The sequence below is a fragment of the Pteronotus mesoamericanus genome, unplaced genomic scaffold, assembly GCF_021234165.1.
Source record: "Pteronotus mesoamericanus isolate MK-2021 breed Mesoamerican mustached bat unplaced genomic scaffold, CSHL_Meso_final scaffold_54, whole genome shotgun sequence".
In the NCBI taxonomy this organism is placed as follows: domain Eukaryota; kingdom Metazoa; phylum Chordata; class Mammalia; order Chiroptera; family Mormoopidae; genus Pteronotus; species Pteronotus mesoamericanus.
Genome location: NW_026555321.1, coordinates 77,761,922 through 77,777,411, shown reverse-complemented (window position 1 = coordinate 77,777,411; position 15,490 = coordinate 77,761,922). Strand labels below are relative to the sequence as shown.

The 15,490-nt window shown below is 34.6% G+C and overlaps 1 protein-coding gene across 5 annotated transcripts in view; it reads left to right on the top strand.

Annotated features, from left to right (window-relative positions):
- ST18 (ST18 C2H2C-type zinc finger transcription factor) overlaps window positions 1-15,490 on the top strand; it is a 147,894-nt gene that overhangs the window by 27,837 nt on the left and 104,567 nt on the right. For all 5 annotated transcript variants that reach the window (XM_054595017.1, XM_054595020.1, XM_054595016.1 and 2 more), the window contains 4 exons: window positions 1,797-1,946; window positions 2,637-2,740; window positions 9,598-9,652; window positions 11,745-11,775. In XM_054595017.1, the coding sequence (XP_054450992.1) occupies window positions 9,598-9,652; window positions 11,745-11,775 (86 nt within the window). In that variant the 5' untranslated portion in view covers window positions 1,797-1,946; window positions 2,637-2,740. The remainder of the gene's footprint in view (window positions 1-1,796; window positions 1,947-2,636; window positions 2,741-9,597; window positions 9,653-11,744; window positions 11,776-15,490) is intronic.

The following is a 15,490-nucleotide window of genomic DNA, read 5'->3' as shown; positions in this document are numbered from 1 at the left end:
TTTGGAGCTTGTATTAACTGTACAAACTTCTGACAGGCCCCTGCTGTACCTTCCCAAATTGACTGAAATAGAACAGCAAATTCCAAAAACAAATTGGTGGTTGTGGTGAGCTTATATTAGTTATGTTACAGGGCTACAAGTGTTACATACATTTCATATTAAAGTCATTTGCCTTTTCATCAAGTTATTCACTTTGAGTTTATTTGGAGGATTTTTTTAAATGTTGCTTTTTTTTTTTTTTGAAAGAAGTAAATCTATGATTCTCTGCTTTAAAGATACAACTGACATATACATTATATCACTTTGGGTCATTTCTCCCCCACAATAAAGTATAATCTGATTTACCTTTTTTGAAAAAAAAAAAAACAACCCAGCAGATTCATTACATTGTATCATTAGAAACAGGTACTCACCCATGAAGCAGCTGTAAAAAACTGAGTCCCTAATTATTGGCATATACTAAAGCAGACGAATGGAGTACTTTGTGATCACTCCATTAAACAAGTAAAGCCATGTCTTAATTAGAGAGCACACTTAAGGATTTTTGTAGCCCATTAGGTTATTAATTCCTTGGTTGTTATGTAGTTTTACCTTTTAAGATTGCTGTTTTATAAAAATACAAGTGTCAAGGCATACCTAGAACTAACTCTGTTGCCAGGTGTGGGAGCTTGGTCAAGATTACAAGTCTTAGGTTAACTGTCTTCCAAAATGTGTATTTTCTACAAATATTTTACTAAGTAAGACCTTAAGTGTTATAAAATGGTTTAAGATCAGCGAAAGAGATTAAAGTGTGGCCATTAATAAAAATGGGTTCTTAAAGAGATCGCCTTGATGTAATAACAGGGCACATGCAGGGGATGGAGGGAACCGATTTCAGTGGAAGATTCCTTTTGGTATCAGCCAAGTGTGTGTTTCCCAAAAGAGGGCGGGCGGAGTTAGTAATGACAGACACATGGAATGGGAAGTCTCTGCAGGGCTTGTGATTTTCCATTTGTATCTTGGATTTCTCGAGCCCGAAGCCCGTTTGTGTCAAATCATATTTCTAAAGTTGTATTTTGTCCGAGCCCTCTGTGCACTTCTCCAAGTCGATCTCAGCTGTGCTGCCTCAACTCTCTTCCCCAGGGAGGGGCGAGACAGCAGATGGGGTTAGGGCAGAGGGCTGATGCGTCTGACAGCAAACGGCCGGGTTGTTGAGTGGAAGCTGCGAGCATCAGGAAGCTACTTTTCCCCTGAGAACCAACTAACCACTGAAGAAAGTTGAAAATGAGCCCTTTGAGAAACGCTATTAAAAGTAGTAAAAAATTGCAATTGTGCAGATGATGTGCTGCTGTGTGCTTATTCGGATGCTAATGAGTTTGACATTAGGGAACTCAGAGGGTTTACAGCTACTCCCTTATGTGATTCAGTTCTTTATTGGCAATCTTTGAGAAAATAAATGGAAAATGTATTGCTAATAAATACATAACACGATAGGGTATTAGACAAAAAGCCATTACTTTCAGGATTTAGAAAGAGCTTTGCTCACCAGTGTGACTGTTTTCCAGGATCTTTTGTTTTAGGTTAGACTGTGACAAACAAAGGGGAATAGGCAGGTGGAAAGCTTCAGAACTCTTTCTGAACTGAGGGTGAAGTAGAATAAGCCAAGCACATTTGCAGAAAAAAAGCCTTTTTTTTTTCTTTAGTTGCAATCAAACACAAACTAAGAATTCCCAAGTTCCCATGCTACTTTTCAATTTTTACATCGTATGTAGTAATGTGCTCTCACTTGAGAAAGTTTTATCCCTGTTTTTCCCTAGGAACCACAGTTGGTGACTGGAGTTGAAGAAGCATCTGCTTAATGTCTGCTCAAAGCTTACAAGTAACACAGAAATCTATGGTTAAAGAGCTGGGCACTTCAACCTACTGCAAAGGGTAAAACAGGACGAGAGAAATCTTCTGCAAGGAAGGTTGGTGGTTTGTGTTTTAAAATACCAGAACTGCCAGATATAAACATGTTAAATCTGCATTGATATATGTGATATTTGTATAAACAGCTCCTGTAGTGTACTGCACTGAATTTCAAAGTTTTCTTTCAAGGGTCAAATGGTCTGAAGATAGATTCTGTTCTTACCCCTGAGACCAAATAGAGGTGATAGAGTTCTGCGCATTATGACTGAAGGCAAAGTAAACCAAGAGCAAATTGTTTCCATGGAAAAACAGGTTAAAACATTAGCAAAAAGAATTAGAAGCATTTTATGGCAGCCTCATTAAATAACAACAAGATGAATTTTGAATGTGACTTGAATGTAGCACCTTCCAAATCTTGTCTGAACTTTTTCTTTTGGTGGTTAAAAGTAAAATAACAGTAATAATGGAGAGTCTTTCTTATCCAGTTTCCCTTATAAATTGAAAACATAACATATAGAGTCTGGTAATAAAGACAACAATGACTTTGGCTTACCTTTAAAAAAGTAAAAATATTTTTACCATTGATGTGTAGCATAACATATTTCATTGTTTATAGTATAATCCAACCAAATTATAGGCAAAAATGTCAATATATTAGTTATTGTTCATTTTAGTGTGTTTATTATTGACCTTCTATTTAATTTGTCATATCTGATATGCCTTCCTTCTTTCATTTTTTATCTTAATAGAATGAATTTTAGGATTTCTTACTGAAGTGGACAAAGACATTTAATCACTTAGACAAAGCAGGGAAAACTGAGTTGGCATACAAGTTACCTGGAGAAAAAGAGAGGTAAGGTGACATTTTTATGAAAAAGTAAGATATATTAAAAGAAAATGAATCCAATTAAGCATTTATATAGAGGCTCTCCTGTATAACAGTGCTTTATTTCTGTGGATTTGCTTTTAAAAATGTATTGTTAGGGCTAAATTTATAATTGTGACTTTTGTCAGAAACATGGTCACTGTAATATTTAAAAATATTAAACAGATGAAGAAGTACTCTGAACGTACAAACCTTTTGCATATTGATTAATATGTGTTATTTGTTTACACATTTGCCCTTAAGGAAGATTTCAGCATTAATATAGTTTTAAAAATTTGATTTAATTTATTTGTATTAGAAATTAATTACTTAAGGATTAAAAGTAAATCAGGGATATATTTTAAAAGAGTGTTTTAAAAAATATTATATGACATGTAGAGTTAATTCCTGCAAATGCTGAAAAGTAAGGAATTGGGTTGTCTTGGGAGGATATGTATTTAAAATAATTTATCCATATATGAAGGAACTTGTTTGCTAACATTTACATATTTTGCAATGCATGTCTCAAAATATTAGCAAGAAAAAAATTTTAAGGCCCTTTTAAGGTGTTACTAACTCTGAGTTATCTTTAAACAGGGAACACTAAAAAAAATGCAAAAAACAGTTTCCTAAAACATAAAGCCAGCAATTGCCCTCTTATGTTACAAAGCTGTGACTCAGAGGCCATGTACGGCGACTAATAGAAATCCTTGGCACACGTTGGCTACCTAAGGGAATAATAGAACTATTTGCTGGAATCGTTTGGCAAAAGGACACAAACATATGGCTTTGGTTTATATTCAGCATTGCCAGTTGTGCAAAGTTACAGGAAGAAGTGTATAACAGCAGCGACAACTCAGAAATGAGAAGTGAGAATCAAAATAGACCAGTCTTCTTAGAGTGCTGCCCAACTGATCTCAGGTCTAAGATTTCTACTAGTGCAGTGCATTTCCAAGTGAGTCTAGAAGATCACCTCATCTTTGGGAAATGTACATACATTTGGCCCTCAGGAAAAGCTGTTCCCAGAGAACTGTGCTGAATTGGAGAGCACATGGAATCTGCTTCTTCCTTTAAGTATAGTGTTTGTTGGTGAAAAGAGGGGTTAGTGGAGACAAGGAGAGGTATCATAAATGTAAAAGATAGACATTATGCAATTCTTTGGCTTTCTACATAGAGTCAAAGACAGTACAATAAGACACAGGTAGGAACAGAGAGCAGAAATCAGGGACAGTGCACCCTAAATAAAAGATTCAGAAAATTTGTATATTATTTAGGATAAAGGATTCAGGAAAGATTCAGAAAATTATACACATGTTATCACTAATTATATAAAAATTCTATTTTCATTGGTTTAGACTTTAAATGTTTATTTTCTGAATAATATTTCTTGAGTAATTAATAGATATATGAAAAGAAAACCAGAAAAAGTAGAAAGAGGGTAAAATCAGAAGAAAAACAGACTTAAAACACTTAGTGTTCCTCTCAATAAGTCAACTGTTCTTTTATAGAATCATACTTCATTTTCCTCACCTTTCCCCTGTGTAACAGGGAAATGTCTTTTGTTGCTGAAATATATTTTGGACTGATCCAAAGCTATGTTTAAACAAAATGATGCCAGAATTATCAAAAGAAAGGGCACTCAGTTAGGATTCTCTGTTCTTCAGCCTAGCCAAATTTTATCCCAAGGTACTAAATTGTTTCATTTGCGGTGGGGAGGTGGGTATGGTTTGGCCTTTCTCAACTTCTTGAGTTGCTCTGTCATTTGTTTTCTTAAAAAATAGATCTTTGTGAGGAAAGCACCCACTGAGGCTTAAGGGCTCCTCATAGAGAAGACCCCAGGATCCCCAGGACTGAAATGACATTGCACAAGACTAATGTGACACAGCATATAAAACCACGTTACCCGTTCCAAAATACCAGGAGAGGAACACAAGAAATTCTTATTAAAAGTGGAAATTATTGCAAGTTGAATGTTATAAAGGACTTCCAAATTTAAAGTAGCTTCCTTTGTGAGACTATATATACCCACACAGTGTTAGGATTAATTGTATAAGAATTTTGAGAGAGTATCCTCAAAACCTTGTGATCACCATGGTTTTTTCTGTTTGCATTAAGAAGCTGAAGACTACTTATAAATTAGTCATAAGAATGTCTGTGTCTAGAGTTCTCTTGAAGGAGACACAAAACTTAAACATTACCAAAAGATTTCTTTTATTTGGTTCTTAAGAAGTGATTAAGTAAAGCATAGGAAATGTACTCAATAATGTTGTTATGACTATGTACAGTGAATTGGGGTACTAGAAATATTGATTGAGGGAAACATTATGTAAAGTATATGATTGTCTAATCACTAAGCTGTATAACTAAAACTAATACAAAATAAAATTGAAAGATAAATAAATAAATAAATAAATTGGAGAAGTAGAATATATATATGGTCTGTCCAAAGGTAGCCAGCCATGTAATACGAAAAACAGAGACATTTATTGAAGAAGATACAAGATACAAGAAACACCATACATAGGACAATGATACCTTAGTTCCCTTCAAAGTAGGCACCTTGGGACCTCACACAGTTCTCCCAGTCTCCATCAGCTGCCCTGTAGTCCTTCCTGAATCTCATCAATGGTCTGAAATGTTTTCCCTTTCAAAGGTGATTTTAGTTTTGGGAAAAGCTGGAAGTCATAGGGCACCAAAATCTGGGCTGTAGTGGGGCTGAGTCACCTGGGTGACCTGATGTTTCACCAAAAAACTCTGAACGAGATGTGATGCATGAGTGGGCATGTTGCGATGAAGCTACCAATTACCAGTTGCCCATAGCTGCAGGCTTCTGAATCATCTGAATATCCGCAGAGGAAATGCTCAAGCTTAATGAAAAATTTGATGCAGATCCATTGCTCTGCTTGCTCAGTCACTTTGAATACAACAGCCACACAGTATACATGCTCACTCAACAGCTCCTACTGCCCCACTGACTAGTACAGTGAAGTCATCATTGTTCATGCATGTGCATTCTAGTCAACTCTCCTTGGCTTCCAGGTTACATCAATGTCACATAAATGATTCTTGTCATATATTAACAATGCTGGATTTTTTCCAGACAAACTTTGTATATATACGTACTTGGATTTTTTTTTAACTATTAAGTTAAAATAAGATTATGAGTGAAAAATAAAATTAAAGGGAACTAAATATCCTCACATACCAGTAATTTACTTGTGTGAATAAAAGCAAAATTGAGTTTATGAATTCTGTGTCCTGCTCCTTGAACCTCTCCACCCCACAAACTGGTAATTCTAGGACTCCCTTGTGAGCACAAAGGAAAGCACTGTGTACTGGGGTGCTGTGGACAAGAGACCAGGTGATTGTTCCTGATGTAAGCACTAGTAAGAAAAGGTGGTCTAGTATAAGTAAGAAATTACTGTGTACACTTGTATATGAGTTTATAAATATATAAGATGTTAAATGAGAGCTTTGCAAATTCAACTTAGTAGTTACATTTTATCTTATGGTAAGTTTTCTTTTCCATTGTCAATCTACTTATTTCCATTGTTTGTTCTTGCATATCTTCACTCCAAGTTTTGCTTTTTTCCCCCTCTTTATTTTATAATACCTCTTGTCATTTCTCCTCCTATTGGCTCCTCTCCCCAGAGAACTTGGGAATAAGTTTTCTTCATGTTTTGTTATGAATTAGATACCAAGAAAGAACGTACCTATGGTTATAAGTTAAACAAACTTTTTAAAAACTAATTTCAGGTCAGGAAATATGAGAGTGGCAAAGCCTACCTTTAATATTCTTACTCCATTGAGAAGTAGACTGCAAAGCCAGAAGGAGCCATTATAGGTATCTCAGAAAATATCTCATCTTGTTCCTCCATAAACAATGGAATGAGATAGATGAAGGCCCTAAGAAATCTAGAGGGCAGCTTTTTAGAAAATCATATCTCTGTTTTGAGAAAAGAGAAAGTGGCTCAAGTAATTTTACAAAATTAATTGCATACTTGTCAATAATATTTGGGTCTTAAGTAGTAAAGATGATCAAACATCCTTTTCCAATGGGGAGGGGGGAATGTTCCCAATGAGAAATATAATTTTTAAGATGGCAACACATGTTATTTAGGTCATTTCCCTGATTCATACCATAATCTCATGCCTCTTCAATAACTCTAAGAGGATCTGAAAGGATGGTGGTCATCATCACACCCCCAGTCTCAACACATGCACTGAGATACAAATCTTTGTACTCTTAATCAACTGTTACCTGAATAAGTTACCCACTGAACATGAAGTATGATTTTACAAAAGTAATACTATTCATTGGAAATTTATTAAAGCTCATGAGAAGAATTCAAATAGAGAGCACTTAGAAATTTTTACTCCCATATTCAAGGCTTTAGAGAACAGAGACCTATTTTCAAACAGATTTATGAGGAGAGTGAGCCATCTTATAAATGTTATAAACTTCCACCCCCCCATAAGGAAAGCACATGTACTTTAGGTTTCTGATGTTTTTATTCCATGATAAACTATGAGATACGTATGACTATATACTGGTTTTCATACTTTTATTATTCTTCAGGTGTGAGGAAAAGAAAGAAGTGAACTAGATAGTCTGTATACTATGGCTTTGGCCCACTTTGTTCTTACAACTTGGCCCACACATTAAATCTGAAAACTTAGCTTTATAAAGGAGTAATTTGTAATATTTATATAGGACAGATACCCCACACCAACAAGAAGACAGTGGCTCCTCAAAATACAATTATAAACCAGCATTCCAAGTACAATCAAACAGAGGTCCATTAATATTTATATATCCCTTCCAATGACTTTAATGGGGAGGTAGCTGCATGGGTTGACATCAGATTGGTCAGCTCCTTGGATAGCTGAACTGCAAAATAGAACTAGTCTTTAAACTGTTACAAAGAATATTACTTTTAAGTAAGTTTCAGAAACTTCTGTTTGTGCCTACTGGTACTCTTTGAAGTCTGTGCTTTGTTTTTGGGAAAGAAACTCATGGAGTTTAACCTTCACTTGCCTTTTGGGGAGAATTTTCAGAGTGGTTGAGAAGAACTAATACCACCTGTATGGCAGGATAGCATTAGACCTGAGGTGAGTTAATGTTCACCCACAGGAGTAGCTTCATCAGAAACAGTGGATGGTTTTCATCATTTTAACCCTCTTGCTTCTGATTTCTCTTAATCAAGTTACTCATTTAGCGCATGGAGGGGAGTTCGCATGAGTTGAGCCACTTTATATGCATCAGAGATATTTACAGAGAAGGATTTCACAATGCAGTGCTCACCATCCTGAGTAAACCAAGCCACTTTAATCCTAGGCAGTGTCACATCTGTCATAAATTCATGTGGTTTTAAGAGAAGAAAAATCTACAGGAAAAAAAAATTCACCTCTATTTTATTGTTGTTTTCTCTTATGTAATTTAAAATGTTCATAACAATGAACTATTTTATTTAGACTAAAGCAAGTGCTGTTCAGCAAAAGCAGCAAACACTTTTTGTTTTCTAATTTAAAAAAATAGTTGTATGATTGGTGTGGTGTTTGTTATGAAATGATGACAAAGGAGTGCTGGTGGTTTTAATAGTTTTAGCTTACGAGAGCTGTCGTTAATTTTGTCTGTAGTGTTGCAGGTGAAAAAATGCACAATGGATAAATAGTCTATATTGGTTTAACTGAACATAATATATAGTATGTTCTGGAGTTGTTTGTCTCAATAGACTATAGTAATCAAAAGTAATGAACCTATTATGTGCAGGACCTTGGAGAGCATCAAATGGCAGTAAAAGTGTGGTGCATAAAAGGTTTATTAAAGGAAATTAAAGTCCATCATTGCCACACCTGCTCCCCTATTATAAGTCTATGGCAGGTCAGTGCCTTCAATCACAACTCAGCCTCGGAGAGCAGAGATGCGTCTCCCATTACCATTACAGTCACACGGCTTCCATGCTAGAGTCAGGCTTTAAGGATGGGAGCCACATAAAGCACCTTCTGCCTGCATTTGATTTTCAACAAGCAAAGCAACTTTTTTTCTACTTAAGAAACCCTTATGATAATATGTAAAAGTAAATTAAACTAAGAAATTATTAGGGGAGTGTAGTGAAATGAGTGAATATACTCAGGTCAGGATCTATCTCCACATAGAAGCAGGCTTCTCAAGTTTTCACATCCCGTTGGTAATGTATTTAATTATATTTAAAATATTTAGTGATAGTGTCTTAGGGTATTTGCTGACACATGCAATGCTCGAAATTTATCTTTCTTATAGATTTATTCTGTAATTCTTATAGTAAATGTATGTCATTGTTGATGATCAACATTTCTAATGGTATTTTGAAATAGGGGCATTTCAGGGGTTTGCCTTCATGTTGCTTTTAATAAACACCAGGAATTATTTTTTTCTGACTTTGCAGGAAATATGTACCAGAAAGGGTCTAGAAATGCAAAAGGAATCAGGTTTTCGTAAATTAGTCTGAAAATTTTGCTTTGGCATTTGAGGTTTTGTCTCCTTCACAACCACTGTTAATGAGACAATCATTTTTTTCTGTATTTGTAACGCCAGAAGTATTTGAATCACTAATAAACACTTATAGACAAAGACATCTGCCCACTTGTCACTACTTCCTCTGGTTATAGCATCTATAAAAGTATTTCCAAAACTCATGGAGTGTGAGGTCACTCATAGTTCTATCCCTGCGGAGTCAGAGCACTGTTCAACAGCATGGAAGTTTATTCTATTTTTCGTAATGACTTTAAAACCTCTAATGTCATGTTTTCATATTTTGGGCAATGTGAAAGAAATGATCTCAGGACTTGTGCTCACGTTACAGATGGATGCAGAGGCTGAAGATAAAACACTGCGTACCCGCTCTAAAGGAACGAAGGGTGAGTTAGCACGTGGGTTCTAGCACACCATGCCCACCACACCATGAAATATGGGTGTTCCAGTGCTCAGTCCCTGGTGTTCACTCAGAATGATTGCAACTTCCATGGGGCTTAGTTTTGGAAATCAAGCTAGAATATTGGACTATGGTATTGAGAGGCAAAATACTATGAACCAGGAGTTAAAGGACTCCAAAAAGCCCAAATGATATATAATGCTAATTTTTACAAAATGCTATTGTAAGTAGACTTGAACATCATGCATAATATCACATAAGGGTCACTGAGGGAAGACTGCTCCATGGAGACCCTCAAATTACTTAAGTGACCTATAATGGCAAAGGGAAAAGGCCACACTGTTAGTTTATTGCTGAAGCAGGTTTTAATTTTTATGTTATCTGGTTTAGTGGTTCCCAATCAAAACTTAGTTCAAGTAAAATGATGATTATTTTTTTACTGTTCCTGCTGGGAATTTCTGGCAGCTTTGCAAAGAAATGTTTGAAAGGTTTAACTTGTTGGTCGGTAATCCCTCTCTTTTTGTAACCAACAGATGGTAATGTAATATTGAAATATAAACAGGCCCTTGATGATATAAACATCTGGAAGACAGGATTGACTGGCAATAATACACCTTAAGGAAAATAACTTTTATTATAATTAGCTATATTTTTGTGATCCTTAATTCTAAATGGAGAACTATAGGTTCACCATGGCCTCTGAAAACACTCTGGGTAGCTGTTCCCCAGCCCACTCTTCTTACGGTCAGCCTGGCTGTGAAGGGCTGAGTCATGGAGCAATCATGCAATATTTTGGAAGTATTTTGAGACTTATAGTTGAAAGTGGTTAATCAAATGGAATGCTTTCATTAGCTATGTTTATATTTGTAGACAAGGTAAATAATTCCAGTTTGAGTAAAGTTTAGAATCCCAAAATTTTTAATAAATTCCAGGATGACTTTTTTCAATTAAAATGTAATTGTGGTTATCACTAGCCATGATAATCAAAGTGCAGATTCATACTATATGAGATATTGGGCCTTATTAAACAGAAGTTTTATACTGTATTGTTTTCCAGTTTTAGTTTAAGTTACTTTTAAAGTAATTGTATCATATATTCTAATATTTAGAATGCAGTGTTTATAAACAGTAAGCTTTTATGCAGCAAACTTCTCAAAAGAATACAAGTTAAGAAAAAAGTTTGTATAATTATTTAGGATAAGCTCACATCGGCCATAAATATCAGTGTTCTAGGGACTGTATTTGGATCATTTCAATCTCATGTTTAGATTCCTAGAAGCACACTATTCTACAATACTTCTAAATTATGGCTGTTTTAATTTGAAATTTTTTAATTTCAAATTCTGGTAGCACATATATATATATATACACTCTTAAACAGAGCCAAAATGTTCTTCAAGAAATGAAACAACTGTTTCTCATGTTGCATGAGTAATATTTAAAACCACCTGTTGTCTCTCTCAATATGCTGTTGTCCTTGTGTAGGCATGTATTTATAAACATGAATCTCTTCAGTTCCCATCATTTCAGTAAGAAATATCAAAGCTCTTTTTTTCTATAAATGTCTTACTTTTGAAGTGATGTTGATATTAACATACATAAAGCTTATTCTCCTTTTTCTTTATGAATGGAAATTTATGAAACAAATCTTGGGACATATTCTGCCATTTGTATTTACATACTTGTTAATGTCAATTAAGATACAAATAGAACTCTTTTTGAAAAAATTTTATAAACAAAAAATGGTTTAAATTGATTTAAAAAGTAATTCAAGTCCTTCATGCCCCTGTAATTTTTTAATGTATCTCTAAAGACAAGTGTTTGGAAAGTACAATCTATGACGTCAAGTTCCCAGGGTCACCTTGAACACTAAACCTAGAATCATTTGTTCTGGGCCATATTCACTTGTGTTCTTGCCTCCAAAGAACCAGAACCAGAAGAGATCAACCCACCAAGTTGGAAATTTTGTGGGGGCAATACTAACCATCTATTGGTCATTATCTCTACATAGGTGAAATGTTTCAGTTTACAAAATTAAACACTGATTTTCTTTTTCTTTCTGTTGTTCTTTTTAACAGTGCCCATAAACTCTCTAATACAGGAGCTCAGGTAAGATTTGTCCTACATATTAATTTTTCTAATATTGATTTGCTTTAATTATTAGAATGTCTTGTATTCAAAGTCCCTGTTTTAGTATGAGGAATAAGCCAATGGACTTATTTCATATAACCTCTGCCTATATACCATAGAAGTGGAGAAAGGAGAAAACTGTTGACAATTGATCCAAAACAATTCAAGCTACTATTGTGATAAGAAAACCCAGCAGTATTCTGCTGTAATGTGAGTAACTTTTCCACTTTTCTTCATGGAGTATGTGCTGCTTCTGTGAACACACCTCACATATGTTTGTTTTTGTACGGATGGTAAGTGAAGAACTGAGCTGTTATCCATGAACTTGACTAACAGATAGATAATCCAAGTCCTAAATTCTCTACATTTTTTAAAATAATACTCACGTAATTCTATCAGGTGACCATATGATTTTTTTAATGTAGACATTTGAAGATAATGTCACTGATAGATATTGGGGTGGACCCAAGCATTTCCAACTTAGATGCTGTACATGCACCTCAGGTAATATTCTGCAAAATCTACCTTATTAGGTTTTAGAGAGTAAACTCCAATTAGATTTTATCTCACAGAGGAATAGTTTTTAAAGTACATATTGAAAAATAAACACATACAATGAATTTTCTGTTTTGGTGATATTTTTAGCAAAATTGTGTCAGGAACAAGATAAATACCCAGTCTCTTCTCTAGAGTTACACTTGTAATCCCAGAAAGTCCCAAACCCACTAACTACAATGACAATGGTCTGTATGTGCTCCTCAGGGAAATGTTTAAAAACTAAAGGATATGTCACAGCATCTTATCCAATTTGAAATTTATAATGTGTGCATTAACAAGTGACATAGTTATTTTCTAGGCAACTGTGCTCTGTGATGTCCTGAAGCAAGGGCTTATTTACTTCAGTGTCCTATGATTCATTCTGTCAGTTTTGTTTCACCTATTTAGCAGAACACATATCTATTGGAATTGAGTACAAGCTTTCATGCTGATGCTCTTATCTGAGGCAATATTTCAGTAGGAAATCCATGGCCCTGCCTCCATTGTCAATTTTGTCATTGAGAATCTTACATTTTAAACTATTTCTATAAGAAAAGAACATATAATATACTCCACATTGAGACAGGATTAAAAAATTGAATTGTCTGGCTCACTTCAGTTCTTGCTTTTTAAATCTGTTCTAATTTAAAATTCCTTTCTGTTTAGAGACTTTATGTCCCCTATAGAATGATCAAAAGAAGGTTAAATGATCAAAGGCTGAAAATGGGTGAGATGCTTGTCATGGTAGGGAATGGTTTCCTCACGGCCTGCAACAGAAACAGGGTGTCCAGGAAATCTGACCCTCTCACCTGCTGAAGTAATTGTGTTTTTAGTCAGTCTTTCTTTTTAGGGAATCAAATGTGGGGGAGACCCTTTGAGTGATGTGTCTTATAAAATAACTTGAAAAAGAAAATAGAATATTGAATGAATGACCATGTACTTTGGTCTAAGGAGAAATATATAATTCATAGAGAAAAAAGAAGGGAATTTGCATGGAGAAGCAACTTCATGGGAAAAATATGTTTAATAGAACTTGCCTGTAGAAATAGAAATTACTATTTAAGTTACTTTATTAGCATTAATTATTATAATAAAACTAATATTTATTGAGGTCTTATTGTATGGCAGACACTCTTGAGCATTGTATATCACTCCCTCATTTAATCTTCACAATAACATTATGAGGAAAAAAACTATGAGAGTTCCAATTTTCAGATGAATAAAGTACAACTAAATAGCTTATATAAATAGCCCAAGATTTCATCACTGGTAAGTAATCCAGACTTCTGACTCAGAGACCAGCTTCTCAACCACCAAGCTGTTTTCTGTCATATACAATTAATAGTAACTGCCTAGAATATAAATTTAAAAAATGGTTCTTTTTAAATTTTTATATTTTAATTGTTTATGTGGTTACATCTCTTCCCACTTTTTCTCACCTTCCCCACCTTCAGCTAGCCCTCCTCTCTCACCTCTCCAAGTCAATCACCATATTATTGTCTGTGTCCATAGATTGTACATAAATGTTCTTTGGTTGATCACTTCACCATCTTTCATCACCCCCCTCTGCTCCTTTCCAGCAGCTGTCAGTCTATTTTATGTATCTAAGCTTCTGTTACTATTTTGTTCAACATACAAGTAGAGGTGTGTATATATATAAATATTGGTATTTAAAAATCCTTTGAGCATATTTCCAGAAGTGGAATCGCTGGGTCAAAAGAGCGTTCCGTTTTTAATTTTTTAAGGATACTCCATATTGTTTTCCACAGTGGATGTACCAGAATATATTCCAGCCAGCAGTGCACTAGGGTTCCCTCTCCTCTGCGTTCTTGTTAACACATTGTTTGTTGATTTATTGATGGTAGCCATTCTGATGGGTGTAAGGTGATAACTCACTGAGGTTTTTGTTTGCATTTCTCTGATGATTAATGATGTTGAGCATTTTTTCATATGTCTATGGGCCCTCTGTATACCCTCTTTGGAGAAGTATCTATTTAGGTCTTTTGCCCATTTCTTAATTGGATTGTTTGTCTTTCTGGCAATGAGTTGTATTAATACTTTGAATATTTTGGAGATTAAACCCTTATCAGATGTATCATTGATGAAAATATTCTCTCATTCAGTGGATTCCCTGTTCATCTTGTTGATGGTTTCTTTAGCTGTGCAGAAGCTTTTTAATAGGAGGTAGTCCCATTTGTTTATTTTCTCCATCCTTTCCAGTACCTTAGAAGATATATCAACAAAAATATTGCTATGTTGGATATCTGAGATTTTACTACCTATGTTTTCTTCTAGGATTTTTAAAGTTTCATGATTTACATTTAAGTCTTTTATTCCTTTTGAGTTTATTCTTATGTATGGCATGAGTTGTGCTTTAGTTTCATTTTTTGGATGTGCCAATCCAGTTTTCCCAACACCATGTATTGAAGAGAGTGACTTTGCTCCACTGTATGCTCTTGCCCCCTTTGTCAAATATCAGTTCATCCCATAGGTGTGGGTTTATTCTTGGGCTCTCTGTTCTGTTCCATTGATCAATATGTCTGTTCTTATGCCAGTACCAGGCTGTTTTTATTACAGTGACCTTATAGTATAGTTTGATATCAGAATTTGTGATACCTCCAGCTTTGTTCTTCTTTTGCAAGATTGCTGAGGCTATTAGGGTCTTTTTTGGTTCCATATAAATTTTTGGAATATTTATTTTTGTTCTGTGAAATATGCCATTGGTATATTAATAGGAATTGCATTGAATGTGTAGATTGCTTTGGATAGAATAGACATTTTAATGGTGTTAATTCTTCCAATCCATGAACACTGTATATGCTTCCACTTATTTGTATATTCCTCGATTTCTTTCTTCAGTGGCCTATAGTTTCCTAAGTATATGTTTTTTATCTCCTTACTTAAATTTATTCTTAGATACCTCATTTTATTTTTGTTGTCATCATAGTAAATGGCATTTTTTGCTTAATTTCTATTTCAAAAAATAAAAATAAAAAATATAAAAAAATCATTCATTGTTTATTTCCTCAGCAACTGGATTTTAAAATTATGGTGTTTTTCAAAGCTTAGTGTTCTGAAATTCAAACAAAGAATATGATTTAATTAAAAATAATAATGTTTCTTGGTATTCTAATTCCCTAAAAATTATCTTTTGTTA